General features: G+C 40.3%; 1 protein-coding gene across 3 annotated transcripts in view; it reads left to right on the forward strand.

The window, feature by feature from the left end:
- Positions 1–27892, forward strand: part of Fndc3a (fibronectin type III domain containing 3A) — a 157199-nt gene that overhangs the window by 63630 nt on the left and 65677 nt on the right. Inside the window, exon 1 of one of the 3 annotated variants that reach the window (XM_059273354.1) lies at positions 12381–12562. The exons of the other annotated variants lie outside the window; for them this stretch is intronic. Coding sequence (XP_059129337.1) covers positions 12490–12562 — 73 coding nt within the window. The 5' untranslated portion in view covers positions 12381–12489. Of the gene's footprint in view, positions 1–12380; positions 12563–27892 lie in introns of those variants that run through there. 3 annotated transcript variants of the gene reach the window in all.

The raw sequence follows: 27892 nt of genomic DNA on the forward strand, positions 1-27892 counted from the left end.
CCTCCACCATGGGCTGGAGCCTCTCACATCAATCACTACTTAAGAAAATGCTCTACAGGCATGCCTACAGCAGGATCCTATGGAGGCTTTTTTTTTTTCCTTTTTTCATTTGAGGCTCCTGTCTCTCAGGTGACTCTAGCTTGTGTCAAGTTGACATAAAACTAGGCAGCCCAGAGTCCTTTTTAGAACTTCTTTATCTATAACTGACTATGTTTTAAACTGCTTTGCATGCTTTCTTCTAGCAGTTTCATTAAAATTTTTATTTTTTTATGTGTATGTGTCTGTTTGCCTGTATGCCATGTGCTTGTGGACAACAAAAGATGCTATTGGATCCCCTGGAGCTGGAAGTACAGGTTATTGTGAGCCATTCCATGTGAGTGCTGGGAACTGAACCTGGATCCTCTGGAAGAGCAAAAGTTCTCTTCACTGCTACTCTATCTACACACCCCTTTGATCCATCATGAACTAATTTTTACAGAAGTTGAACGATGGGTCTAATTTCATTCTTGTACATGAGGAAATTCAATTTTTACTAAAGGAGCTGTCTTTCTACAATTTACATTTTTGAAAACTTTTGTTCAGAAGTAGGTATCTGTAACTGAATGGGTTTATATCTGGGTCCTCTATTCTAGTCTCTTGGTCTACATGTCTGTTTTATGCTATTCTTGTTCTTATGGCTCTATGATAAGATTTAGGATTTGGTGCTATTGTATCTTTAACATTGCTCTCTCTCTGCTAAGGATTGTTTTGGATATTTGGTTCCTTTTGTGTTTCCATGTGAATTCCCTAGTTCTCTGAAAAATGTCGTTGGAATTTTTAAAAATTTTATTATGTGTGCAGTATGCACATGTTCCGCAGTATATAGTATGGGGATCAAAGGACAATTTTGTAGAGTCAGTTCTAGGGCATTACAGGAGTTTAACTTAGGTCACCACTGGGCCCAGGCTTGCACAGCAACACCTTTGCCCACTGACCTACCTCATTGGCCCAGAATGTCATTGAAATTTTGATGGGGAATGCACTGAGGCTGTACATTGCTTTGGTCATGTAGCCATTTTCACAGTGTTAATTCTTACTACACTTGAACCCCCATAGGCTCATGGCCATCATATGATGCAAAATATATTGGGTCCAACTTCAAAAGCTGTCATATTCTTTTGACAGTCCAGACACTGTTCAAAAGTACAGAGTGTAGAATCTCCTCTAAAATCAAGGTAATCTGTTAACTGTGACACAGCCCCCTCCCATAAAATTTGAAAAAAAAAAAACCAACAAACTAACAAGCAAGCAAACAAACAATCAAAATGTCAGTTATATACGTCTGACATACAGTGGCACAAAATAAACATTCCTGTTCCCAAAGGGAGGAATAGGGAGATACTGAGGACATACATACTAGGGACACTAAATCCTGTAGTTTGATGTCCAATATCTAGGGCTTCAGTTTCAAAGAGTTTAGGTGGCTCTGCCCCTCCAGCTCTCTTGGGCTGTTTCCACTCCCTGTGTTCAGCTCTCCTTGGGAGACTTCTCATGGCTCTGCTACCTTTAACATTCTAGAGTATCCATCACAACCCAGACTTTGTTTACGTAACTTAAACCAGTGGCCTCTGAAGGCCTCCTTTCAGGGACTCCTTGCCTGGACTCAGACCCAGTCACATGTTGTCACACCTCTGCAACTCTCTGGAGGAAGAACCCATGATCCCCCCCAATCTTACATCTTTTTTGTCTTTAAAATTCAGCCCCTTTGGAGCTCAGTTACCGCAGCTTTTGTAAGCTGAAAGTGATTTAAATCTCCATTAGGCATTTGCTTTCTAAGAGCAGAAAAGTTGTTTGGTTCTTTCCTTCCACACAGTGGTGGTTCAGCTGTGTGGGGTGTTGCCCTAAGGGCGCCATCCTATTGTAGTCCAGAGCCAGAGGCTGCTCTGTCCTGGCACCAGTCACTTTAGGATTACTACTTCTTCTAGCTCATAATTTGTCTGTAATCTTAAACTTCCTAGTGCTCTTTTCCTCTCCAGACTGCACATTTTAAATTTATTTTTGTCCCATTTTTTTTTGCTTGTTTTTATTTTGCACAAGAATAACCAGTAATAACCATGCTACAGGCTGGATGTTATGCTGTCTGGGAACTTCTTCTGTCAGTTTAGTCTATTGTTTTTTAATTCACCCTCATACAAATTCTCAGGACATGGATAGAGTACAGCTAGATTTTTGCTTTAGCTAAAGCATCTCACAAACAGCCTCTTGTGCAGGTCTTGATCCCCTCTGGAACATCATGAGCTGGACCTTAAGCTGTGCCCATAGCTCTCAGTGCTTTTCTATCCCAGAGTTTCAAATACTTCTCCGGAGTAGCCCAAAGACATAAAAGCCACATTGTCAGATTTATTAGACAGAAACCCCACTTCTTGGTACCAGTTTCTGCGGTAGGTACTTTATTGTCTCTGGGATAGAACATCCTGACAAAAGTATGTTAGAGAGCAACAGGCTAATTTGGCTTCCAGTTCCAGAGGGTGAGCCCATCATGGTGGAGAAGGCCTAACAACAGTCAGGGAGAGCATGGTGGCAGAACAGGGAGCTAGCTGATCACATTTCACATGTACACAGGAAGCAGAGAACCTTTCAAGACAGCTGAATCAGCTGGTGATAAAATGTGTAAATACAGGAGCCTGTGGAGGACATTCCTCATTCAGACCACAACAGAGCATCTTTCTTTTAGTGTCTTCTTTTGTTTCTGTCTTCAGTATTTAAAATTCATTCTTGTAGATAACATTCACCCCTTGATGAATCTATTTTCTCCTTATTTTCTGCTGTGTCATAATTGGCATAATCATGAGATACTCTTTATTTTCTGCTGTGTCATTGCTAGCATATACCTTAGATTTTGGATGGGTTTTGGATGTTGATTGTTACCTCACTACTTTCCTGAAAGTGTTTATCAGATCTTTAGGGTCTTTTGAGTAGAGGATCATGTTTGCAAATAGAGGTACTTTGGTTACTTCCTTTCCTCTTTGTATACCTTCTATTTACCCTAGTGAAGATGTTGAACAGTATAATAAGGGGATGGGTACTCCTCTCTCCTTTAGAGGACATTCTTTTAGCTTTCTCCCATTTGATGTAATGTTGACTGCCCTACTTAGTGGTTTTTTTTTTTTTTTTTTTTTTTTTTTTTTTTTTTTTTTTTTTTTGTCAACTTCACACAAGCTAGAGTTATCTAGGAGCGTCATTGGGAAACTGCTGTTCCACCAGATTGTATGTAAGTGAGTCTGCAGGGTATTTTCTTGTTTAATGATTGATGTGGAAAGAGGGCCTAGCCCAGTGTCAACCATGGTCCTTGGTAGATGGTCCTGGGTGGTATAAGAAAGCAGACTGAGCAAGCCATAGGGGAGCAAGCCGGAAAGCATCACTTTTCCATGGTCTCTGCTTCAGTTCCTGCCTCGAGTTCTGCACTGACTTCATGATGGACTGTAAGCTGAAATAAAATAAACCATTTCCTTTCCAGGTTGCTTTTGGTCATGGTGTTTATCACAGCAGAAGGCAGACTAGAACAGGGTTCATTGTAGCTAGCCTTTACTATGTTGAGCTGTATTCCTTCCCATGCTTGCTTTTTTAGGATGTTGTCAAAGACCTTTTCCTTCATCAGCAGTGATATTAATATAACTTTCTGTTAGTTGCACTATCATTTTTATTTGATTCTTGGAATTTTTAATTTCCTCCATGACTTTCTCAGTGGGCCATATCTCTTTGGGTATGCTATGGAACTACTAAAGTCAAGATCTAGACCAGGTATTATTCCTAGTTATGTTAATCCTAGATTAACCAGATTTAATTATTCTATCATTATATAAATATACAGAAGCATACATAGAATATACATACACACACACACACACACACACACACACACACACACACACACACACTTGGGTGCCCTAATTTCATTTCATTCAAAATTTATTTTTTTCATTCTTTCTTTCACTATTTAGTAAAAGACAAAGATAAGTAAGCAAGAGCTCTTTAGTTCCTTAAGTGTTTTTAATGGATCTTTATGCATATTTCTGGGAAAGTAAAATAAAAGTTACCATATTATTGTCATTACACAATTTTTTGTCATGTGTGTTACCCAAAAGTATTTTGGTGCCCTCTCTCTGATTTTAAATTAATAGCTTTAGCAAAAATACAGGACATATTTTTGAAATTTTTAAATATCAGAAATCTGAAAAGATAATTCATGGCATTAAATAAATGTCAAGTTTTTAAAAAATCATCATATTGAAGAGAGAAATTAAAAAATAACAGGATAAAATTTAACCAATGATTAAGTTCTACCATTTGATATTTTAAGTTAAGTGAACTATAAAGGAATATGTTACTTAAGACTCTTTTTGAAGCTAACTTGTCTGTCTGTTAATCAAAAAGGGATTTAAGATTTTCTGTTCTTCCTAACAGTTCAAGGCTGTCTGGCCAAACAGTAACAGACAGCACTGTTGGGAGGGATAGGGTGGTGGTAGCTATAGTGTGAGGGTCAGAACATAGGTTTAGTAAGGAACACATCACACAGGCTATTAGCCAAATGCAGGAAGTCAGAGTCCCAGCGGAGTGAGGAGGGAGTTCACACAGGAAGGCTGTCTCCTACAGTCAGAGTCTACAGAGGTGAGGAGGGTACTCTTAGGAAAGAGGTAGAATAGTGTGTGGTGTTTGAACCTGAGAAATTTGGTTACTTTCCAGAAATTGATGGTAAGACCCTGAAGACACCATATACTTAAGTCATAGGACATGGAGAAATGAAGCTGATACTTACCTGGAAGCTTCATTCGACTGGCTGACTTTTATAGTGCCAGAAAGTGTGATGCATGGGGGAGGGGAGGGGAAGGATGTTAATCAATACTCTTACCCGGATGTGAACCCTGTAAACAAGATAGGACTATTGATGCAATACTAGCATGACTGTTACCAGAGTAACCAGCTTCTTCCTGATTGGACTGAAGAACCACTTGACAAGATGGACTGCATGCGTAATAGTGTTAACTGGGCCAAGAATCAATGGCTAGGTAGTTTATAGGCCCTATGGGAGAATCTACTATTATTCTGCTAAGTGGACATATTATTAAATTGCTTCATAAATACGTATCCTTAACCAGTACCCATGTATTAGTGCAGCTCTCAAGAAACACTGGGAGAGCAGAAACACAGTAAGAGCTAGAGAGGGTAGAATACTGCTGTGAAACTGTTTCCCGGACCTGGCAGGGCCATCGCACACATGCACTTGCAGCAGCTATGACTGTATGCACAAGATTAGCACAAGATCAAGTCAGCCAGCATCCGAGCATGGGTGGGGGAAGGGCTACTGGAGTCACACCTCGAGCTCAGGCTGCGGGGAGATTAGGAGTCATTTTCCTCTACCAGGCAACCCATGTCAGGCTGCTCATGTTCTGATGGGCAGCCCTACATCCACATATGTATTGGCAGCACCCAGTGAACTCACTGTATTTGAGAAATAGTACATGAAGTTGAAGTGATGGGAGGGGTACTAGGAGGATTTGGGGGGAAGGGAGTGGGGCCCAGATTTGACTACAATTTCTTGTATTCTTTTGTGAAATTCTTAAACAGTGTTTGGGTGGGGGGGAGCCCTGAGCATGATGAAAGCACCATTAACACTATGGAGGGTGACAAACCAGAGCTCCAAGAGTGGGGAGACTGTTTATGTAGATGAGTAGCCTAACATGGATTGAAGACAGCCCAGCAGGCTTAGACTGTCCATGTGCAAGAGCTGTCCCGAGGTCGATAATGAGAACCTAGTGTGATGACTTTCAAAGGCACACAGTGAGGGAGGAAGTCCTCTTCCTAAGGCCATAATTGTACTCTTGACCCTTCTCTACTAAACCCAGTACATATTTGCTTTAGTGCAGACACCACTTCTGCAGCCAGAGTCGGTCTACTGCTCACCAGCGCCTACTAGATTATCAACATGTGTAGGAGGGAAGCTCTGCATCACACAGAGATGACTCACATACACAGAGGAGCTTGAGAGACAGTGGCACAGCACTTGACAGTGTCTACTCTAGTGCGAGAGAGGAAGACTTAACTTTATAAATAGAAATTGCTTATTTTAGCAGGGCTAGAATGAAATGAATCATCTTATTCATCTCATTTTCAAAAGAAAAATGAATGAAGTCTTAGAGTACAAAAATAGAAATGTAAATTCAAGACAGATGATCTATGCAGGTTAAATAGTGTCATGTTAACATATTTGAAAAAAAGTATTAACAAATCAGGGTTTTCCCCAGAAACTTAAGCCAGGAGAACATACGAACATGAAATAATTTTTATTAGACTGTAGAGACTCATGAAAACTAGAGAAGAGAACCGACTTTGAATTCACTGTTTTCTGTACCTTGTGAGAGATGAGCTGGTGTAAGGAGGTAGATTTTTGACTCAGGGAAGACTGTCCAGCCATTCCGGCTGCATGTATATGGAGTCGTTCATTACAGTTATACCGGATCCTCCCTGTTTTTTGTGTTTGTGTTCTGCTTGGATGATACTATAAAAGCAGTTCTTACAAGAAAAGCAAGTTTGGCCAGGCGGTGGTGGCACATGCCTTTAATTCCAGCACACAGGAGGCAGAGGCATGTGGATTGCTCTGAGTTCGAGGCCAGCCTGGTCTACAGAGAGAGATCCAGGACAGGCCCAAAACTACACAGAGAAACCTTGTATCAAAAAACCAAAAAAAAAAAAAAAAAAAGAAGAAAGGAAGGAAGGAAGGAAGAAAGAAAAGCAAGTTTGATTAGATGGATTCTTGTGTTTATCATAACTAAAGATTCTTTGATTCCAGAATAAACTCTTTAATTAGACTGAGACCTCTTTACTTAATTACGGGAATGCATACTCTGAATGAGAACCTTAAATTCAAGAATATACTGTGTGAAGCCATATTTTCAGAATCCCTACGCTGTAGCTTGAGTTTTCCTGCCTTGCCCACAGTCAGGACAAATCTTTGTCACCTGCCAGTCTCACACCCACTCAGACCCGACCAAGTAAACACAGAGACTTACATTGCTTACAAACTGTATGGCCGTGGCAGGCTTCTTGTTAACTGTTCTTACAGCTTAAATTAATCCATTTCCATTAATCTATACCTTGCCACATGGCTCGTGGCTTACTGGCATCTTTACATGCTGCTTGTCCTCATGGCGGCTGGCAATGTCTCTCTCACCCAGCTTCCTGTTCTCTCAGTTCTCCTCTGTTAGTCCCGCCTATACTTCCTGCCTGGCCACTGGCCAATCAGTGACTTATTTATTGACCAATCAGCAACACATTTGACATACTGACCATCCCACAGCACTATGCTGGCAAATGGTTATTGCTCATAGAACACCCATAAGCAGACTGTGAGTTAAATAACTTACTAACACTGACCATCCATTAATAAGCATGCAAGAGAGAAACGTCCACTAAGATGTCTGAATCTTACAGGGACACAAACAGCCATGCTGGCTTTATCGGCATGTAAAATCTTGCTTACCTCAGGAGTCCAAGAAATGCTATCTTCCATTTTGCTTAAAAATAGAAATTATCAGCTGGGCATGGTAGTGCACATCTTTAATCCTAGCACTCAGGAGGCAGTAGAGGCAGGCAAGTGAGTTCCAGCATGTCTGCAAATCAAGTTCCAGCACAGCCAGGGCTGTTACACAGAAAAACTCTATCTTGGAAAAAAAAAAAAAAAAAGATATTATCCCTTTGTCTGATTATCTGATTAAGAAAAAAAAAGACAAAAAACCTTTTCCATAGTATTCTGTTGATAGATTAAATTAACTTTGAAAACATTTCTTAAGATCTATCTATCTATCTATCTATCTATCTATCTATCTAGTGTGTGTGTGTGTGTGTGTGTGTGTGTGTGTGTGTGTGTGTGTACGTACTACATGTGTACAGGTGCCTGTGGAGGCCAGAAGAGTGTAATATCCCCTGGAGCTGGAGCTAACAGTGGTTGTGAGTCAGCAGATACAGTGCTGGGAACTGAACTTGGATCCTTTGGAGGAGCAGCAAGTGCCCTTGACGGCTGAGCCATCTCTGCAGTCCTTGCTAAACCACCTTTAAGTATACTACTGTACTTGTTTGCTTTGCTAATCATTGCATCTCAAAAATGTACTTGTTATACTTGGGAGTATTTTAGAACCTTGGTATCTTCGTAGGAGTACCAGTTCAGATTGTGTGTGAACATGTTCATTTAAGTATGTAAATGGTGGGCTGTAGATATTACCTGGATATAGAGCATTTAAAATTGCTATTTTCTTACAGATCATCTTCCATGTATAGAAAACTGTTGAGGTCAGCGCAGGTTTGTTGAGCGGTATCACCTTTGAGTCCTCCAGCTCTCCTTATTCAGGGAAGCCGAGAGCCGTGATCACCCAGACCATGGTGCTTTACTTTTGCAACCATGTCTTGCTGTGTAACCCAGACTGGCTTTCCCACCATCCTCTACCTTGGCTTCCTGACCAGGGTCCTGAGTCTTACCCAGCAGTTCAGTGGCATTAAACCATTCCCAATGACTTGACCAGCAATTACTGAACAGCACTGTGGTGTGCCTTCCTGTTCTCCAGTGGGGGGGTTACTTGGTCACCTCAAGAAATTAACATAGCTGTTGTTCCCATATGGCCATTGTTGGCAATATTTCTGTGCCTATTTTTCTTCTTTTCTTTGCTGTTTTTGTTATCAGTACTTTTCTGTTCATGCCCTCCTTATTCCAGTAGCAGATCCTGAGTCTTCTTCCATGACAGTGGGTTTTGAAGAGAAGAGATTTGTCTGAACCAAGTGCTATTTTTCCCCCTGCTGTATGTTCCAGGTAATAAGCACATAGCCATTTTTTCTCTCAGTTAGCTGACTCTTTTATATTTGGCCATCTCCTTTGCAGAACATATTTACAAATCTCCCAGACTGAGCAAACTGACCTCTGAGATCTGAAATTCAGTGTTGGGTTATGTGCTTGGAAGGGCTCTATTCCTTTAATCTGTTCCTCAGAGTGAGTCCTTTCATCTGCAGATCTTGGGGCTCCTACTCATGTTCTAGACTGAATCCTCATACTTATCTCTTTAAGACCTGCTTAAAGCTTTCTCCTCCCAGCATAGCTTAGTGAGGGAGGGGAAAGGACTGGAGAGCTGTTGTGCAGGTAGGACTTATGGTGGGTTACTCTGATTTTCTTGGATCCCTGTATCATCTCATGGTTAGGGATATTATGGCTTTGCTATTTAAAATACCCCTGACATTTATCATCAGTCAACTGTCCATTGTATATTGTAGTCACAACTTTTTGTGCAGTTACTATAGCTAGAAGCATAAACTATAACTTTCCTAAATTCACAACAGTAAAACTCCAACAACAGATTTTGTGAAAGATTTCACGGTGTGTTAAAGGCACAGGTCTGAGAGCAAGTTGGCCTGTGCTTGAAAACAAGCAAGTGAGAAGCCTAAGAAAGAAAACAGATTTGATCCCCAAATAAAGAACTGTAGTTGAAGCTTTCAGAAGGAGTAGTCAGTTCTGTGTCCGTCTGTCTCTGTAGCACTGTTTGTACAAAGGGGCTGGTCACCTGGGAGCTTCGCATCTACCTGAACATTTTGGGTCTCCTGTGGGGTTTTTTGCTTGTTTTGTTTTGAGGCAAGATCATACTCTGTACCCCAGGCTGGCCTAGACCTCACTGTATAGCACAGGCTGGCCTAGACCTCACTGTATAGCACAGGTTAGCCTCAATACTCCCAGCAGTTTTCCTGCTTCTGCCTCCCAGGTGCCAGGATTACATCCAAGAGCCACCATGCTTATGTTCAGTTTCTTTTGAGTAAGTGTTTGGAGTTGATGCCTTAAAGCTTTTCACAAGTTTAAAATGTTGGAATTCTATTGGCTTGGAAAATTAATCAATTCTGACCATAATTTTACTTTATGTAAAATGATGAGCCAGTTGATTAGATTGAATAGTTCCTACCAAGTCTTAACACTTTATATATTCATAATTGTGCTAATTGATCATATCTTAAATTTTTTTTTTTGGTTTTTCGAGACAGGGTTTCTCTGTGTAGCTTTGCGCCTTTCCTGGAACTCACTTGGTAGCCCAGGCTGGCCTTGAACTCACAGAGATCCGCCTGGCTCTGCCTCCCAAGTGCTGGGATCAAAGGCGTGCGCCACCACCGCCCGGCCATATCTTAAATTTATTTTAATAACATAGGTATCAATATTCTAAATTAGGGGTAGGCCCAGGATTGCCTGTAGCCCAAGTTGAATTTGATATATAGCCAGGGATGACCTTAAACTCCTTATCCTTCTGCCTCCACATCCAAATGCTAGAATTACAGGCATGTTCAATATACCCAGCTTTGTGGAGGTTTTATTGTCTTCCTGCTCACCTGTCTGCTTGCCTGCCTGCCTGCCTTGCCTGCCTGCCTTGCCTGCCTGCCTGTCTGAATCTCTTTCTCTCTCTCTCTGATGGGATCTTACAGTGTAACCCAAGCTGGCCTAGAATTTTTAACAGTCCTTCTGCTTCAGGCTCCAAAGTGCTGGGATTGGATGTTAGTCACTACCTCCAGCTTTAAATTTTTTTTTTTTTTGGTTTTTCGAGACAGGGTTTCTCTGTGTAGCTTTGCGCCTTTCCTGGAACTCACTTGGTAGTCCAGGCTGGCCTCGAACTCACAGAGATCCGCCTGGCTCTGCCTCCCGAGTGCTGGGATTAAAGGCATGCGCCACCACCGCCCGGCCAGCTTTAAATTTTTTATAAGACCACCAACTGGTCCAGTGACTTCATTACTACAAATCTGACCCTTACTAAAAGGTTTTAAGTTCTACACAAATAAGTAACGTGGGTTAAAGCAATATGTAGTAGATTTTCATTCCTACATGGATAGGCATTAATAACTTTATTAGCCAAAGTAAACCCTGGAGTTTCATTCTTTATGCATTGCTTAGAAAATCTTAACTATCCTGGGAAATGCCTTAAAATATAGCCATTGGAGGTCACCTAATTATATTAAAACATTTACCTGTTATATTTCTCTTATTGAGGAAAACATCAGTACTATTAGAGTGGCTCAGGATACTAGTTTTAAAACATAGTCTTGTATGTGAAATGAATTAAGCAGATTATCCACTCATAAATGTAGCCCCACGTTTTTCTACTGAATGACTGTAACTCACTTGGAGTACATTCTGAAATAGTCTTCATTCTCCCGAAAAGCTATTTGAATGTTACATTTCAAAAGAAACTATTTTGTATACGACTGAGTTAAGGTAACATTGCAACATTTATATTTAAAAGCAAAATATAGGCAAGCTGAATTGGCTATATTCATCAGTTATTCTTAATGAGTAATGTTAAATAGCTTATATATTTTTCTCTATTTTCTCCTACCACACTGGCAAACCTCAGTTATTTTGATATATATTAACATTCAGGTTCAAAGGAATATAGCAGTTAAGTTAAATAAGTCAGACACAAAAGGACAGATACCAAATGATTCAACTTATTTGAGTTATTAAGAGTAGTCATATTCATAGAGACATCATGTGCAATGCTGGTTGCCAGGGCCTAGAGAAGCGAGAATAATGTGTTGTTATTTAGTGAGCACATAGTTTTAGTTCTAAAGATGGGTAGAGACGGTAGCTACATACCAGTGTAAATGCATTTAATACTAAACAACTGCAGATGTTAAAATACAAATTTTATATATGTATATGTGCAACAATTATAAAGTTAATTTAATTTCTTTAAAAAAACTTTTAAAGTAGCAGAGAGCTGAAGTAATGTTATAGAATTCAAAGATGGCCCAAAGTCATTGTTCCCTTTTATATAAACCCTATAATCTTCAAAACTGAACTTGATGAATTTCACTTCTCTGATTGGGTTATGCTCTGTGTACAGTTGACTTTTAAGAGATTAGGATGACTCTTACCTAATCATTTGAGCTTTTTAAGAGAACAAACCTCTTCTTAGAGAAGGACATCAGAAGCCCAACAGGGCTTGCAACCAGACCAAGAGTTTATCTGCTGGCCTTGAAGATGGAATTGTGGACCAGAAAAGGACTTGGAGTGAGTTTGAGGAGCTTACTGTGGCCCTCAGATGATAACCAGAAGGAAGTGGCTCCCTTGTGTGTACAATTATAAAACTGGGTGTCTCCATTCCCTGTGAGTTTGAAAGAGTCCATCGATTTCCAGATGAGAATACAACCTATCTAACACCTTTGTTTTCACCTTGTGGGGGCCTTGGCCAGAGAAACCAGTCATACTAGGTCGGATTCTGAATTTCACAACTGTGAGCTAATTAATGTCTTTAAAAAAAAAAAAACTGTTCGTGGTCATTGTGACATAACAATAGAAAACCAAGACAAATAGTATGGACTTTTTTTTCTCTCTCACAAAGATTGGCCCAGAGATAGGCAGTGCTCAGAGTCTTTCTGCTCTGGGCCATTAAGGTGACCTCGGTTACACTGCCACCTTAGAAGATTGCCCTAGTCTGCATGATCCAAGACAGCATACTACCTTGTCCACATCCCACACAGAATGGAAAAGGACAAGAGAAGAGGAAGACATGTAAGATCCTCATCCTCTTTCATTGGCTGTAGTTAACATAACCAAGTCATGTTGGGGTTCAGTGCGGAATCAGTGACTAGAGGTTTTAATTCACAGCAGTTGGTTTCAGCTGTTCAGAAAGATGAGGATACTTTAGTTTTGAAACTAAATACAGTCTTGAATGATTTTTAAGAAATATTTCAATAGAAAACATATCATTCAAGTCAACTGTTGCTGAACTGTGAGTAGAGACTGGTCTAAGTTTCTTTCCCTGTTGTGATAAAATGCTCTGACAACAGCAACTTGAAGCAGAGTTTATTTTAGTCCAGCATCCAGGGAAGCCAAGCAGTGGAGTTTGACCGTGTCCACAGTCAGGAAACAGAGAAATGAGCACCTTATCCACATGGGTGCTCGGCTCTCCTCCTCCATTTGTACAGTCTGTGATGGGGTATACTTATAAAACACCTTTCTCTTTAACTGCCAGCCATAAAGCCTTCTTTTCCAACTGAAAACATTTAGAAAATAACCTTTAAGTTCTGCCATGGTAAAGAGAACATACTCTAAATAATTTAGTCTTCCAAGGGCCATAAGTACTGATTGCATTGTATTGTTGTTGTAGGTTACATGAAAGACTGAATTGAATAAATTAGTAAGTCTAGAAATATGACCTAGAGGTGCCTTTTTAAAAATCTATTTAATTTAAATAACTTATTACTAAGTATGTGTAGTCACTTTCTAAAACTCTGGTGAACACCAGCATAGAATTCATCTCCATGCCCACATGGTGTTTATGATCTTCTAATAAAAAGAAAATTAAGGAATTACATGAAATAGTGTAGCTGGAGAGTTTTCTCTCCTGGTCCCGCCAAACCCCAACAGTCCGACAGCCCACTTATAAAATAAACACACAGATGCTTATATTATTTAAATTGTTTGGCCTAATGGCTCAGGCTTCTAGCTATCTAGTTCTTACATCTTAAATTAATCCATTTCTATAAATCTATACCTTGCCATGTGGCTCGTGGCTTACTGGCATCTTCACATGTTGCTTGTCATGGCGGAGGCTGGCAGTGTCTCCCTCTGCCTTCCTGTTCTCTCAATTCTCCTCTCTGTTAGTCCTGCCGATACTTCATGCCTGGCTACTGGCCAATCAGTGTTTTGTTTATTGACCAATCAGAGCAACACATTTGACATACAGACCATCCTACAGCAAAATAGTGCTGTGGTTGAGAAAGCAGGAAGGGAGCTGTGCATGCTATACCAGGAGCATCTCAAGCAGACCAGGGACTCTAGGACATGATGTACTTCCTAGAGGAAAATCACAGCCCAAGTCCTGTCCTCTACCCTTTCCATCTAAAAAATAGAAGGTTACAGACTTTTGTTGGAGTCTTGGTTTAATTGAGGTTAGAATGATTATAAATTATTAAGGTTATAAGCAGAATTAACTCTTTATGAGCTCTGAGAAAACATTGCTTTTGATGAACATAGATGCACAGAAAATAATTGGGGCATCTTTGCTTCTAATTTTGCAGGTTTTCTTATTTTCTACATAGTTTGATAATTTTGGCAAATTTGATTATATAAATCACAAGCTATTTAATGTAACTGTTTAAATAGACTGTTCAAGTGTTTAAACTTTTTTCCTTTCAAATTAAGACTCTATACTTACTCAGAAAAATGGTTGACCATATGGTATTTTGAGTGCAGAGAAAACTAATGACTAGTGCATCTAAAGAAAAAAGGAAGAAAAAGAGAAACATAGCAGCAAGTTTATAAGTTCGTGACAGTAGTCTGTTTATTTTCTGTAAGTCAAAGTGGGAAAGAAAAGTGTCAATTTTATATTTTATAGAACCAGCTTAAATAATTCTGGCAATGAGAAAGGCAGATAGGAACCCTAAAGCCACAAACTTTAGTTATTAAGGATTTTTCTCAACCTGGAAAAGTTTGAGGGTGAACCTGGCTGTATTGATAAAAGGAGAATTTTAAAAAATCATCATCATCATCATCATCATCATCATCATCATCATCATTGGATTTTCTCTACTTATTCAGGCCATTCTTTGAAGGAATGCTAAGGGAATAATATTTGTTATAAACTTATTTTATGCTTTTTCTGTGTTTTTATCCTTATGAAAGAATATCTAGAGAGATCATCTTTTTTACTAAAACTAAAAACCACACTTTCCAAAGTTGGCCATATTAGGAGAATCTCCTGCTCAGAAAAACACTGTATCATAAATACAAAGATTTCCTTTAGGTTTACATATAATGGTAACTTCTACCAAATTTTTTGACTCTTGAAGGTACTACTTGGCATTCAAGAAGAAAGATAAATCTTTCTGTTTGTTCACAAAAACGTATCTGGGTGTACTGGATAGTTTTGTGTCAACTTGATACAAGCTAAAGTCATTTGAGAAGAGAGAACCTCATTTGAGAAAATGCCTCCAAAAGATCAGGCTGTACCCAAGCCTATAAGTCATTTTCTTAGAAAATGGGGGAGGGCCCAGTCCACTGTGGGTGGTGCCATCCCTGGGCTGCTGGTCCTAGGTTCTATAAGAAAGCAGGCTGAGCAAGCCATGGGGAACAAGCCAGTAAACAGCACCCCTCCATGGCCTCTGCATCAGCTCCTGCCTTCAGGTTCCTGCCCTGTTTGAGTTCCTGTCCAGACTTCCTTTTCTGGAAGTGTAAGTCAAAAAAATCCTTTCCTCTCCAAGTAGCTTTTGGTCACAGTGTTTCATCACAGCAATAGTAACCCTAACTAAGACACTGGGTTAAGACTAGGTTGTGTAGAGAATATCCATGTAGAAGTAGAAGAGAACTGTCATGAATTATGTGCTTGCTGGTGTGGAGGCCAGAGGTCTACACTGGTATTTTCCTTAGCTGCTCTGCACCTACTTTGTGAGACAGTCTATTTCATGGAACCTAGAACTCACTGATTGGGCTATGTTGGCTGGCTCATAAGCTCTAGGGATCCTCCTGTGTCTACCTTGCAGCACTGGAGATATATATATATATATATATATATATATATATATATATATATATATATATATAATCATTTTTTTTTTACATGAGTGCTGGACTCTGAACCCAAGGCCTCAGCAAGCATCCTCTGAGCCATCACCAAAGCCCCTAGAATGACCCTGAGTTTTTTATAATCTGAATCTTATCCCCTGTATCACTTAAAGAGACTGTTTCAGGAAACAGAAATGATCACTCTTGATTTCTTTCTTTGTACAGCAACACTTGATGGGATGTTGTGTTTTTGTTGTTTGTTTTTTGAACTTCCTACATGCATGAAGATAGAAAAAAAAAAATCTCTCCACAGCTGACTTAGGATTCATCCTTTTGAAATCTGTGTGCTTTGAGTCAGGGCCTCATTCTGTAGCGCAGTCTGGTCCAGGACTCACTAGGTAACCCAGATTGGCCCTAAATTCACATCAATCCTCTTGCCTCTGTCTCTCAATGCTGGTATTATAGGCATGAGTCACCTCATGATATGAATATGAATCCAGTTTAGGATTCATATTAAATATTTTCATTTCTCTTTAACCATGTCAGAAACAATATGTGTGCTTTCATCTCAAGCCTATACCTGTGTCTAGAGAAATATGATTTGTGCCCCATGACTATAGAGTTAAGACAACATAAATGTCATTCAGCCACTAGTGCCCTAAAAATAATCCAGTTATGATGGTATAGATAAGAGTGTAATGTGTTCTCTATGGCTCCTAGAAGAGTAACTCTATGCTAGACTCAAGGCATTCACAGAATCCTCTCATCCCAACCTTCCAATGACAGTTGAAGATGCTGATTGACTTTTAGAAACTTCAATTGTAATCACACTCAGTTTTTATTTTTTATTTTTAAAGATAAAATTCTTTAAAAGTTTTGACATTCCCTTCTGGTTCATTCTGTCATATCCTGCAACATGTTTAGAAAATCCCTTTGTTGTTCCAGTGAAATGTCAGCTGTTTTTAGTACTTAAACATCTTTAGTCACAGTTTGTTACAATTCTTCACCTTTTATATCCAGTCTCCAATCATCAGGCACTTGCCAGGACACATAAAACATTTCTGCTAAATATGCATTCTTTTCTGTGGATATAAAATTTGCCATAAGTCTCTTTGCTGTCCTGAAGGATAGAAAACTCATTCTTGAGAGACTTAGGCCCTGCTTCAGAGCCTAGCACTGCTGTGGAATTAGGTATACCCAAATACATGCAGAAGGCTCAAACGAGCATGGGGAAGTAATTGAGTGCTTTTGGAAAAGATGATGCTTAAAGAAGTGTTAGCAGTCACAAGGGGATTAAAAGTAGATAAATATCTCTGAGGCAGAAGGAATAGCATATTCTTTCTAAAGGTGGAACATACCCAGATGAGAGAAGGCAAGAAAGGTATTATGAGAACCAAGTTCAAGGGATGATGGCTGAAAACTAGACTACAATTTATGTACAGCTTATATTACGAATGCCATTACAGTCATACAAAACTCTTCATAGTTAGAGCAGTGGGGCAGGTAGCTCAGTGGTAGAGTGCATATTTAGCATGCATGACAGGAGCCTACAAACAAAGCCAGGGGCTATGGCGTGCTTCCTAAGGACACTCACTAGGTGAGTCCTGCACTTGGCATTTTCTTTCCCCACAGTGGAAAATTTTAAATTTTTGTCAGGCCAGCAAGATGGCCAAGCAAGTAAGAGCACTTGCTGCATAAGCTTGGAAACCTTGCTCCGTCCTTGGACCCCATGTAAAGGTGGAAGAGAGAACAAACTCCTCAAGGTTGTTCTCGACCTCCCCGTATGTGCCACATCATATGCCCCCCTCAAGGCTTTGCCAGTTAGAGGGCTGATAGAATCTGGGTTCAGTTCCCCACTAAACATCAAGGCTAGGCCCGTAGCTTATTGGTGTAATACTTGCCTAGCATGCACATGGCCCGGCGTTACCTCAGTACTGCAGGAAACAAAAGAGTTAAAAATACTTAATATTTCAGATGTTACCCTGAAGGAAGAGGGTGATCACTGAAGAATTTTAAGTGGAGAAGTAGACAAAGCAGTAGTAAGAAGAGTGGGACTGAAGGCTGTGTGGGGCAGGATGAAGCTAGGGTTGCTGACAGCTTGTGCAGTTACTTTGACAGGTAAATGGCACTGCCTTTCATTTCTATGTTGAGGAATGTAAGAGAGCAAAGTGAGATAACAAAGTTCATTTCGGAACATACTCAGTTCAGAGTATCTTTTGATTTTTCTACCTTTGCTCAGAAGGTCTCAGAAGAGAAATACAAATTTGTCAGTGAGTGATTTGAAGCCACGAGATACAAATGAGCTCCACAAGAAAGAATAAAGGATAAGAAAGAAGTTGAGACCATGAAAGCCTTAATTTAACATCTAGGGGATAGGAAAAAGAAAAGAAAGGAAGATTACATTTAGACGAAGATACAGGCCTCCTTTATCTTATCCTGTGACTTTAGGGTGTGGAGGAAAATATCATTGTAAGAGAGGTAAAAGACAGAAAGCTAAGGATTTACCACAAGGGGGGCACTTGCCTGCCATGCTCAAGGCCATGGGTCCAATTTCCCAGGATCACAAGAAAATACAAATGTAGCATACAGAAAGATAAGAGAAGTATTTGTATCTTACCACAAAGAGCTACCTTCTTAGTTTTATAATGCCCCTATAAATAAAACAGAAAAATAGAGACATTTATCAATACAGTAAAAAAAATAACTCGCTTTTAAATGTGTAGCTGTTTCATTGTGACTGAAAAGAAAATGAAAACAGCACTACAGTGAAATACATTTTCATCTGTCAGATTGGCAAATATCAAGAAGTTAGGAACTGAGTAGAGTATGTTGATGAGAATATGTCTGAGTATCAACACTGAGCTCATTTGGTAATGTCAGAACCATGACTTCTGTTTCATCCAGCAGTTCCACATCTGATTGTTTATCCTGTAGATAGAATGCTGTGAAGATGTATCAATGGATGAATTGTCAAGTGAACTATAGAAATTAAGCCATCTCTGTATGGCCAGGAAAAGAGCTCTAAGGCTGTTAAGGTGCAGACACTATATAGTTTTTAAAGAATACATTATTGCTATAATATGTGTAGAATGTCTCTGAGAAGATTTATAAGTGTAAGGATTTCTGAGGGCTGGAGAGATGGCTCGGCAGGTAAGAGCACTGGCTGCCTTGCAGAGGACCTGGGTTCAGTTCCGAGGCCTGCATCGTGGCTCATGACAAGCTGTAGCTCCAGCTTCAGGGGATCTGATGACTTCTTCTGATCTCCATGGGCAGCTACACACATGTGGTACAGAGTCACACATGCAAACACATATATACATAATTTTTTTAATCTAAAAAAGTGCTTTTCTTTGGAGATCACATACATACATACACATAGTTGATACACACATGTGTACATATACACAGACACATATGTGCATGTATGTGGAAAGAGAAAACATGTATGTTCTAGGGGACAAGATTATAAATGTGTTTCCTGACCAGTTAACTTTCTCTGTTCAATTTCATCATAAATGATGCATATAAACAAGGCTTCCCAGACGGGTGACATTTGAACCTAGAGGCAGTGAAAGGGCCATGAAGCCCTGTCCCTCCTCTTTCCATTGTAAGATCTTGAGCTACCTCTTCTCAGTCTTTAGTATACCTTAAAAATCTGGAGGTTTTAATTCACTTTTTCATGTTATGGTCCTGATAGCTTGAAGAAATTGAGATCCAAATTACATAAAATGATGGACAAAAGACTTTCTAACTTAGATCCCCCAGTGAAAGCTGTTATGAATGGAAGCAGAGTGCTGTTCTCAGCATGTCTGACATCCTCAAGAAGGATGTGCAGACAGCCACCACAGCAGTTTTGTTTGCAGATACTATTAAAACAAACAAACAAACAAAAACAAAAACAAACTTAGAACTAAGGAAGCTTTTTTTTTTTTTTACTTTTCAAAAAAGATGAGTATATCTTTATTCTCTGTGTATGAATGTTTTGTCTGTCTGCATGAGTGTGCTGGCAGAGGCCTGCCATCTCACCAGCCCCTTTTAACTGGCCTCGTGCATCCTGCACCCTCCGCTCTAGAAAATCCCAGTAAGAAACAACACAGGCTAAAGAAGTGCCCCCACAATGATGAGCTGCAGGTGTGGGCAAAGGTCCTTGGCTCTTCAAGTCAGTCTGCATCAGATTGATGATGGTAAAGCGCAAGGTTTCTAGATGCCTGCAGCTCACGTCTCCTGACTTCCTCGTCCTCCTGGGAGGATGCTGTTGGAGAAGAACATAAGCTGAGGAAAAGATAATGTTGGGGTGAACATGACTCATTCCTTTCCCAGAGGCCTATACCAGGATGCTAACACTTTGTGTCAAGCTTCCAGGAGTTTCCATTCCTGTTCAGAAGACATTTCAATTCTCTGAGCATGCATTTCATTTGAGAAGCTATTTTAAAACTTTACAGTCTGACTACTCATAATAAATCATCTTCTCTAATCCTGCAGTAACCATAAAATATTAACATTTTTACATCTAAAAATAATAAGAAAACTAAAAACATTGCAGGAAAGAAGAAAATAAGAGTGGGAAGAAGACCCTGAGATGGTAGTAAATTGTGAGGTCCCGGTGTCATGTTCAAAATCTGCATCTGAATGAGATTTGTCAAGCAGAACCTGTTATGTAAAATGCTTACTAACTAGTGGCATAATCTGCGTAAGACTGGTCTAAATTGCCAGGTTGCAAAGGCCGTTTTTCATGTAGCTCATTTGACTGATAGTCCCTTAAGATGTTTTGGAAGATCTAGACCTCAAACCTTAGAAACTCCAAGGCAATTTAAATTAGAGGCCACTGCATGGGGAATCTGCAATGAAAATGAAAAGCTTAACCCAGCACAGTCATTTTTATCACTGCAGCACTGATTTGGTACAGTCAAGTAGCAGATGCCTAGTCTGCTCTGCCCGTGTATCCTTTCCTTTCCAAACTTCTGTGGCCTGAATGTTTGATCCTGACAGGATTTACGTCATTGATCCATATCAATTGTGTGTGATGTCGGTGTGTGGGTGTTCTTGAGACACAGTTAACCTAATGTACTTCAGTAAATCTTGAGCGCCGTTAGAATGATTCATCATTGTTCAAATTAGACTGATACTATAAGTAGTGTGTTCACGGCCTACTGCATGCTTATATTGATAGCAGAATCTGCAGATTTTTGACAGGAACACTAGAAATAACTGTCTCTTATTTAGAGACAGTTGCTTGGTAAACACATAGCCTGATTCAGGTTTTCTATGTATATGTAGTTCAATTTAGTGCTAAAGTTAGAGTCTAATTATATTTGTTGAATTACTTTTCCAGAGGAAAGTTGAATGCCTATTACCCTAGATAGGGCACTAATAATAGATCAAAAAGACAACTTCATACTAGTGCAGCTTTGGAAAACAGTGTGTTTATTTGGCTTACCAAAGAAGTATGCATGGTCAGGGGTTACCTACCAGGAGCAGGGTGATTTACAGAAAGTGGCATCACTGAGAAGTCCCATCACAGGTGGTGAGCTCCAGGAAGCTGCTTAATGGCACTCCCACTTTCAGTTGGCCTTTCAGATCCTATACATTCTAGAGTTCCCTCAACCTCCCTCCCAGGACTACTTCCAGGTGGGCGTGGGGTGAACTCCCAAGCCATGGTCTGCTGACCTTCCCTCTCCAGCTTCAGGGAAAACATTAACAGCTTCCATAGAGCATACCACTGCCATAGACCCAACTGTTCCTGTATTGGTTTGCTTATTTTATTGCCATGACTGTAGGCCAAGGTTAACTCTGCGGAGGGAAGGCCACTGATCATGCCAAGCTCTGGAGCTATATATGGTTATCCTTCATGTTTATTCTATTTAAATAATGCAGTTGTGTCTGGGTGCATAGAAAAATCTAATCATAGATGTTTTCATTACTTGTACATAGATAAATGAAATTATCCATAAATCTGAATCATACATAGGCCACTAATTTATGTATTTTACATTATCTAAACTTTAAAATGGGTGAGTTTCCAGGGAAGAGAAAAGCTTCTAAAAATTGAAGTGTAAGTAATAACCTTGATCTCTTCATTCTCTTCTGTAACTTCCTGCTTCATCCCTTCCTAAGTTATAATCACCAACTTGTGAAATTCCTAGGCCATCAGTAGTGCTAATTGCCCATTTCATGAATGAGTGTTGCCAGGTGTTCTATAATCTTAATAAGTAAGTATTTCCTATTACTAATAAGGTAGTCCTGGACCCCAGTTTGTCTAGACATTCCGGGTTTGTGCCATTTTGCTATCTAATTGGCTTGACATTTGTCTCAGATTTATTATTTTTAGCAGTATAATGTGACTGACCACCATTTTGCAGTTCCAGTTTCTTACTTGATCTCCATTAGCAAGTAGTTCTCCATCTCTGGAGTTTTTGTTTTTAAATCTGAAACAGAAAGTCAAAAACATCAATTATACTTGATGTCGTTAGTCTGTATTGTGTTTCTAACATACTGTGTTAGACTGAGGAGTTTATCAAGAAGCGTATTTCTTAGTTGTTGAGTACATCTGATGAAGGCCTCTTGCTCCATCAGAATTTGGAAGAGGACATCCCATAGAAAGAGGCAAGAAGCATGCTGGCTTAGCCCATGGCTCTCTGTCTTTCTGTAAAGCAACTCCCTAGCCCTGCTGACCTCGTCCCAGTTACCTCATCCAGGCCCACCTCCAGATGTTATCTGCATGGGCATAGCTAGGGGATTAAGTTGCTAACATGTGTTTGGGGAGCACTCTCAAATGAAAGCACTTAGATACAACAGGCTAGGAAATAAGTCTTTCCTGGTGGTGAGACTGTCCAGTGCTGTTGCTTCTGTTAGCCACTTGATGTCACCAGGCCACCACTTGGAGGAAGTTAGGGACACAAGTGACTGTACATTACATGCAGGCAATAAAAATCTAAATAGTCTTGCTGCAGTTTATATTTTTAAAAGTAAGATTTTTTTATTTTTTTGCATAACTCTATATATAACTTTGTCATTTGGCAATGATTTTTTTATAATCATTTTATAGCACCTATGAACTAAGAAAATGAAGTCTAAATTAGTGAAACCTTCACAAGAATTATAACTGAGGAAAATTCAGTGAAACATGTTTGTAAAAATATCTGAAGATGTCATAGTACCTGTGGTGGTGGGGGGGAAACAATCAGACCAATATTTATTTATTTCAGTAAGATGAAATGGAAATGTTCTCCTGAAAGCAGAATTTATTCCAGCCTTATCAGGCAATACCTCAGAAACAGTTTTTGTAATATGAACATACTCTTAAAACTGTTATAAAAAAAGAGCCTGTTGAAGATTTTAGCAACATTATATTTATCAGTGTAAGATGCAGCAGTCAGCAGCAGCTTTGTGTGAAGATACAAAGACTATACTGAAAGAATTTTTCTACTTAAATACTAAGGGATTAAATGAATAGATAGTGAAGTATGAAAAGACATAGGTAAGGTTGTTTGATTACACCCCCCTACCCCACTACCTCCCTACCCTCTACCCACGAGATAAGGGAGCATGTATTTGTTTGCTCCAGATGGGATACTGATAACAGATTAAAGAAATGATTCCACACAGTTCTGGCTTTGGGGGGCCTACAGGAACATGGGTGACTCAAACACAGCTATGTCACCAGAAAGACACCCTAGTCAGTAGTTCATGAAAGCTGCATTCCTCTGCTGCCCTCTTCACTGACGTCATAAGCTGGGGGAGGGGCCCCCTTCCTCCTTCCAGGGAAGAAGTGTTTCACTTAGGAGGAAATAACTAAGTAACACTCTACCCCTTTTTCTGGCACTTAGTTTTTTTCACTCCTCTTTGATGATGTTCCCTGAGCCTTGCTGGGAATGATGTAATCTCATCATTTTCTCTGCGTTTGGCTGACCCTGGGCCACAGTGCCACAGCAACAGTTACTAATTTGTAGGAGCTTGAATGGTTGTCTCTGTAATAAACCACTGTAAAAAAAGAAGTTTGCCTCTATGAGTAACTGAGCTTGACAGCAGCAGTAGTTTGTAGGCTTAAACATTTAGAAGGCATTTGACAGGCTCATAACATCCATTTAACAAACAGTAGCAGGACCTTCTGTCTGGGACCTATGACTTGCTTAGTCATAGACTTTGCCCTGACTAAGAGTACCAGATGAGGGTTCACTGCTGTGGGGCAGCCCTTAAATAAAAGGAAAACAGTTGCAATCATAACTATTGTCCTGCCACTATTACACTGATGGGTACATTTTGCCAGACTCGTTTATGTGTGCAGCATGAAAAGTCCTATACTAAGCAGGACTGTCACTTGTAATTCTACTGAACAGACTGTGCCATGCCTCTAGGACTATGAAAGCCAGTCAGCTCTGTCCAAGCCTGATTTCCCAGGTAGGCCACAGCATGTGGTACCATCGACACCCGGGTCTTGCCATCTAGCTCTAGTGTGCAGCCAACACCAGTGGCAGTAGTCATAGTTCATGGGTCTCAGAAGTCTCCCTGGCCAACAGTTCATAGGGAGGAGCTCAACTTTGGCACTAAGAAATATCCAACAACCTTATGGCTTCTAGGAATGCCCTTTCTCTGCCTAGTGCAGGGTGTTGTGTATGTTTAAACTCTTTAATTGCTGCTTTCTGATTTTCCAGATGCCTTTTCAGCTCTGTAAGAGACTCAAAGGTTAGCACAACATAATGAAACCTTTCTTACAGAGGGAGGGAAGGATCTTTGAAGGCCTATTGCTGTTTGCTCTAAGCTAGTTCTGGTGGATCTTGGGTAGCTAAAAGAATATTGAAAAGAAATGTTAATAAAATCCAATAAAGCATGAAAAGATTCACCACTTGTATCATATGTTTCTGGAAAAGAATAATGTTGTGTACAAAGGCATTATCGTAGTTTCTCTTCCTGTTGTTATGAGGAAATACTCTGACAAAAGCAACTTAAGAAAGAAAAGGTTTATTTTATTCATAGTTCAAGGTTACTGTCTCTCTTGGTTTGGGTTTTTGTTGCTGTTAAGAAACACTGTGACCACAGCAACTCTTATAAGGAAAGCATTTAATTGAGGTGGCTTGCTTACAGTTCAGAAGTTCAGTCCATTATCATCATGGTAGGGAGCATGGCGGCATGCAGGCAGACATGGTGCTGGAGCTGAGAGTCCTACATCTTGTAGGCAACAGGAAGTCGGCTGACTGTCACACTGAGGGAAGCTTGAGCAAAAGAGACCTACCTCAAAGCCCACCCCCACAGTGACACACTTCCTCCAACAAGTCCACACTCCTAATAGTGCCACTTCCATTTTCTTTCATCCACCACACTGTCCATCATGGCAGGAAAGTCACAGCATCAGAGGCTTGAGGTAGCTGAATGCTTTGTATCCACAGTCAAGAAACAGGGAGCCATGAATGCTTGTGTTCAACTCATTTTGTCCAGTTTATACAGTCCAGGACCCTCACCCAAAGAATGGTTCCAGCATAGTAGGCAGATCTTCTCAACTCAGTTAACTTAATCTAGGAATGTCCAAGTGGACTGTCTCCCAAGTAATCCTACATCTCATCAAGTTGACAGTTGAGATTAATCATCACAGGCATGGCAGGGAGACATGCCATCTAGCCCTTCATAATGCAGTCTCTTTCTATTAGCCTTCTGGCCTCCTCATCCTGAGATGCTACAGGGTCACTGCAAGCCTCTCCACCTTCAGCAGACTGTGAGGTGAGCTTATACTGCTTGTCTGGACTCAGGCCCAAGGGGGAGCAGGGCCACATTCTAGCCCTGCTTTATCTGCCTCTGGAGCTATTGCCTGGTTTGGACACATTCCTGGCCAGCTCAATGGCTTGTTTCTGTGGGTCACACTTGGCCACTAGACTGAGTAAACATATTCTACCCCCAATATACATTTTTGTAAGGGAGAAAAATGTACAACATCCTCATCTCCTGGCCATGCAGCTGTTGTTTCCCAATGATCGTTGGATTTGTCAGTCCTTGTTGGGGCATGCTTTGACTTTTCCTGAGAAGATGTGAACAGTTATCTATTCACTCCAGACTTAGGTACCCCCAACAGATCAAAGAAGTGATTCTACTCAAGTCTAGTTTGGTGAACCAGTGGGTTTATTTGGGTTGCTTTTGAAAGCACAGGTGACTCAAAGCAGTGAGTCCCTAAAAAGCCCAGCCCAGCATGGTTGACAGTTCATGGAACCTCCATCCCTGGAGCTCACTGCACAGCTTATATGTAGTCCCTCAGAGAGCCTTCTCTTCCCTAATAACTATTCACTTGCTTATATAACTTTGATGAGGAGGCTAGGGACTCTTATAACTTTCTCCACTTCTTTGAGCCTTGTACGTTTTGTTAGCTCAGACTTCTTCCTTCATCCAAGGGTTTCACTTCAGAGGAAGTAGCTGCTGCACGGTAGGTATGTATGCAAGAAATAACAGTTTCATCTTATATAACTCTTTACTATGCAGATACAATACAGGAGTCCTTTAAATGTTGTCTAATATACTCACATATAGTTTGAAGGGACTGTATTCATTATAAATAGTGCTGAGTTTTCTCTTTTTTTATTGAAAATAGATTTTTTTCTTCATACAGTATATTCTGATTACTTTTTCCCTTCCTCCAGCTCCTCATAGATCCTTCCAACTTCCCTACCCACTCAATCCACACCCTTCATTCTCTCCCATTAGAGTACAAATGGGCATATAGTGATAATAAGTAAAATAATAATAATAACAAATATAAAATGAAAACAAACCAGAATAGGGCAAAACCAACAAACAGAAAAAAGGAGCCAAAATAAAAGTACAGGAAAAACATACAGCTGCAGACACACACATAGAAAACCTAAAAAAAACAAAATTGGAAACCATAATATAGAAGTAAAAGATCTGTAAGGTAAAAAAGAAAAAGAAAAGAAAAGAATGCCCAGCAAAAACATTGTGAGATATTAAATACCTTCAAAAATATCATTAAGTTTGTTTTGTATTGGCCATCTATTGCTGGCAATGGGGCCTTTTCTTTAGTGTGGTTTTTATACCCAATGTGACTTCATTGGAGGAAACATAATTTTTCCTTTGAGAGTAGGTATCAATTGCAGATAGCTTCTGGGTTAGGGATAGGGGCTTGGGTCCACTCCTCTCTCAGCCCTGGGACCCCATGTGGCTTAGACTTTTGCAGGCCCTATGCATGCTGCCTTGGTCTCTGTGAGTTGTGTCTAGAAGGCCTTATTTTCTTGGTATCCTCCATCTCCTATGGTGGTATTTTACTTGTACTGAAATGTGATTTTAATTGTATGTTAATAAATAAAGTTGCCCAGGGGTCAGAGCTATTATAGCCATAGCAAGAGCATGGCGGTGGTGGCGCACGCCTTTAATCCCAGCACTTGGTAGACAGAGCTAAGTAGATCTCTGTGCGTTCAAGGATACAGCCAACATTGGATACACACGCCTTTAGTCTCAATACCATAGAGGACCTGGAGGGCTGTACATACAGGCAGTGACGACGCAGTCATGTGTTTGGGTTTACAACCAATGAGAAGGCAGAACAGAAAGACTATATAAGACAAACACACAGGAAGTAGGCCCCTTTTTCGGAGAGCTCTCTTGGCTGAAGCAGGAAGGGTAAGGCTCTTAGCTCTGACCTCTTGACTTTCTTCTCTGAATCGGCTCTGTGTTTCTTATTTAATAAGACGGTTGGTTACATCTACAATCTCCTCTCTATATTCTTTCTGCCTCCTCTTCTGCAGAGTTCTCTGAGCCTTGAGAGAAGGGATTTGATGGAGACATACTATTTAGGACTGAGTGTTTCAAGGTCTCTAACTCTAACACATTGTCCAGTTGTGGGTCTCTGTATTTGTTCCCATCTACTTCAGGAGGAAGTTTCTCTGATGGTGGCTGAGCAAGGTACTAAACAGTGAGGACAGCAGAGTCATTTTAGGAGTCATTTTACTGCTGCATTCTTTTAGTAAAGCAGTAGCCTTTGGTTTTCCCCTAGGACCATGGCCTACTAGATTCAGGCTCTTAGCCACCCTGGTGGTGTTGGGCATGGGTTCCGTCTTATGGAATGAGCCCTAAACCCACTCAGGTATTGGTTGGTTACTCTCACAACTTTCGTGTCACTATTGTAAGCAGGTCACCATTGTGGGTCACATGGCTTGTAGCTGGGTTGATGTTTGCCTTTCTCCTCTGGTAGTGTGCATAGTCCTTCCAGTACCGTGAACATTAGTCATTAGAGGTGAAGGTTCTAGGTAGCCACCAACTCAACTTCATCATGTTCAGTGAGTTATATAGGTGCTGTCTTCAGCACTAGAGCCTTACTGTATGTTTGTGGAAAGCCACCAA

The sequence above is a fragment of the Peromyscus eremicus genome, chromosome 9, assembly GCF_949786415.1.
Source record: "Peromyscus eremicus chromosome 9, PerEre_H2_v1, whole genome shotgun sequence".
In the NCBI taxonomy this organism is placed as follows: Eukaryota; Metazoa; Chordata; class Mammalia; order Rodentia; family Cricetidae; genus Peromyscus; species Peromyscus eremicus.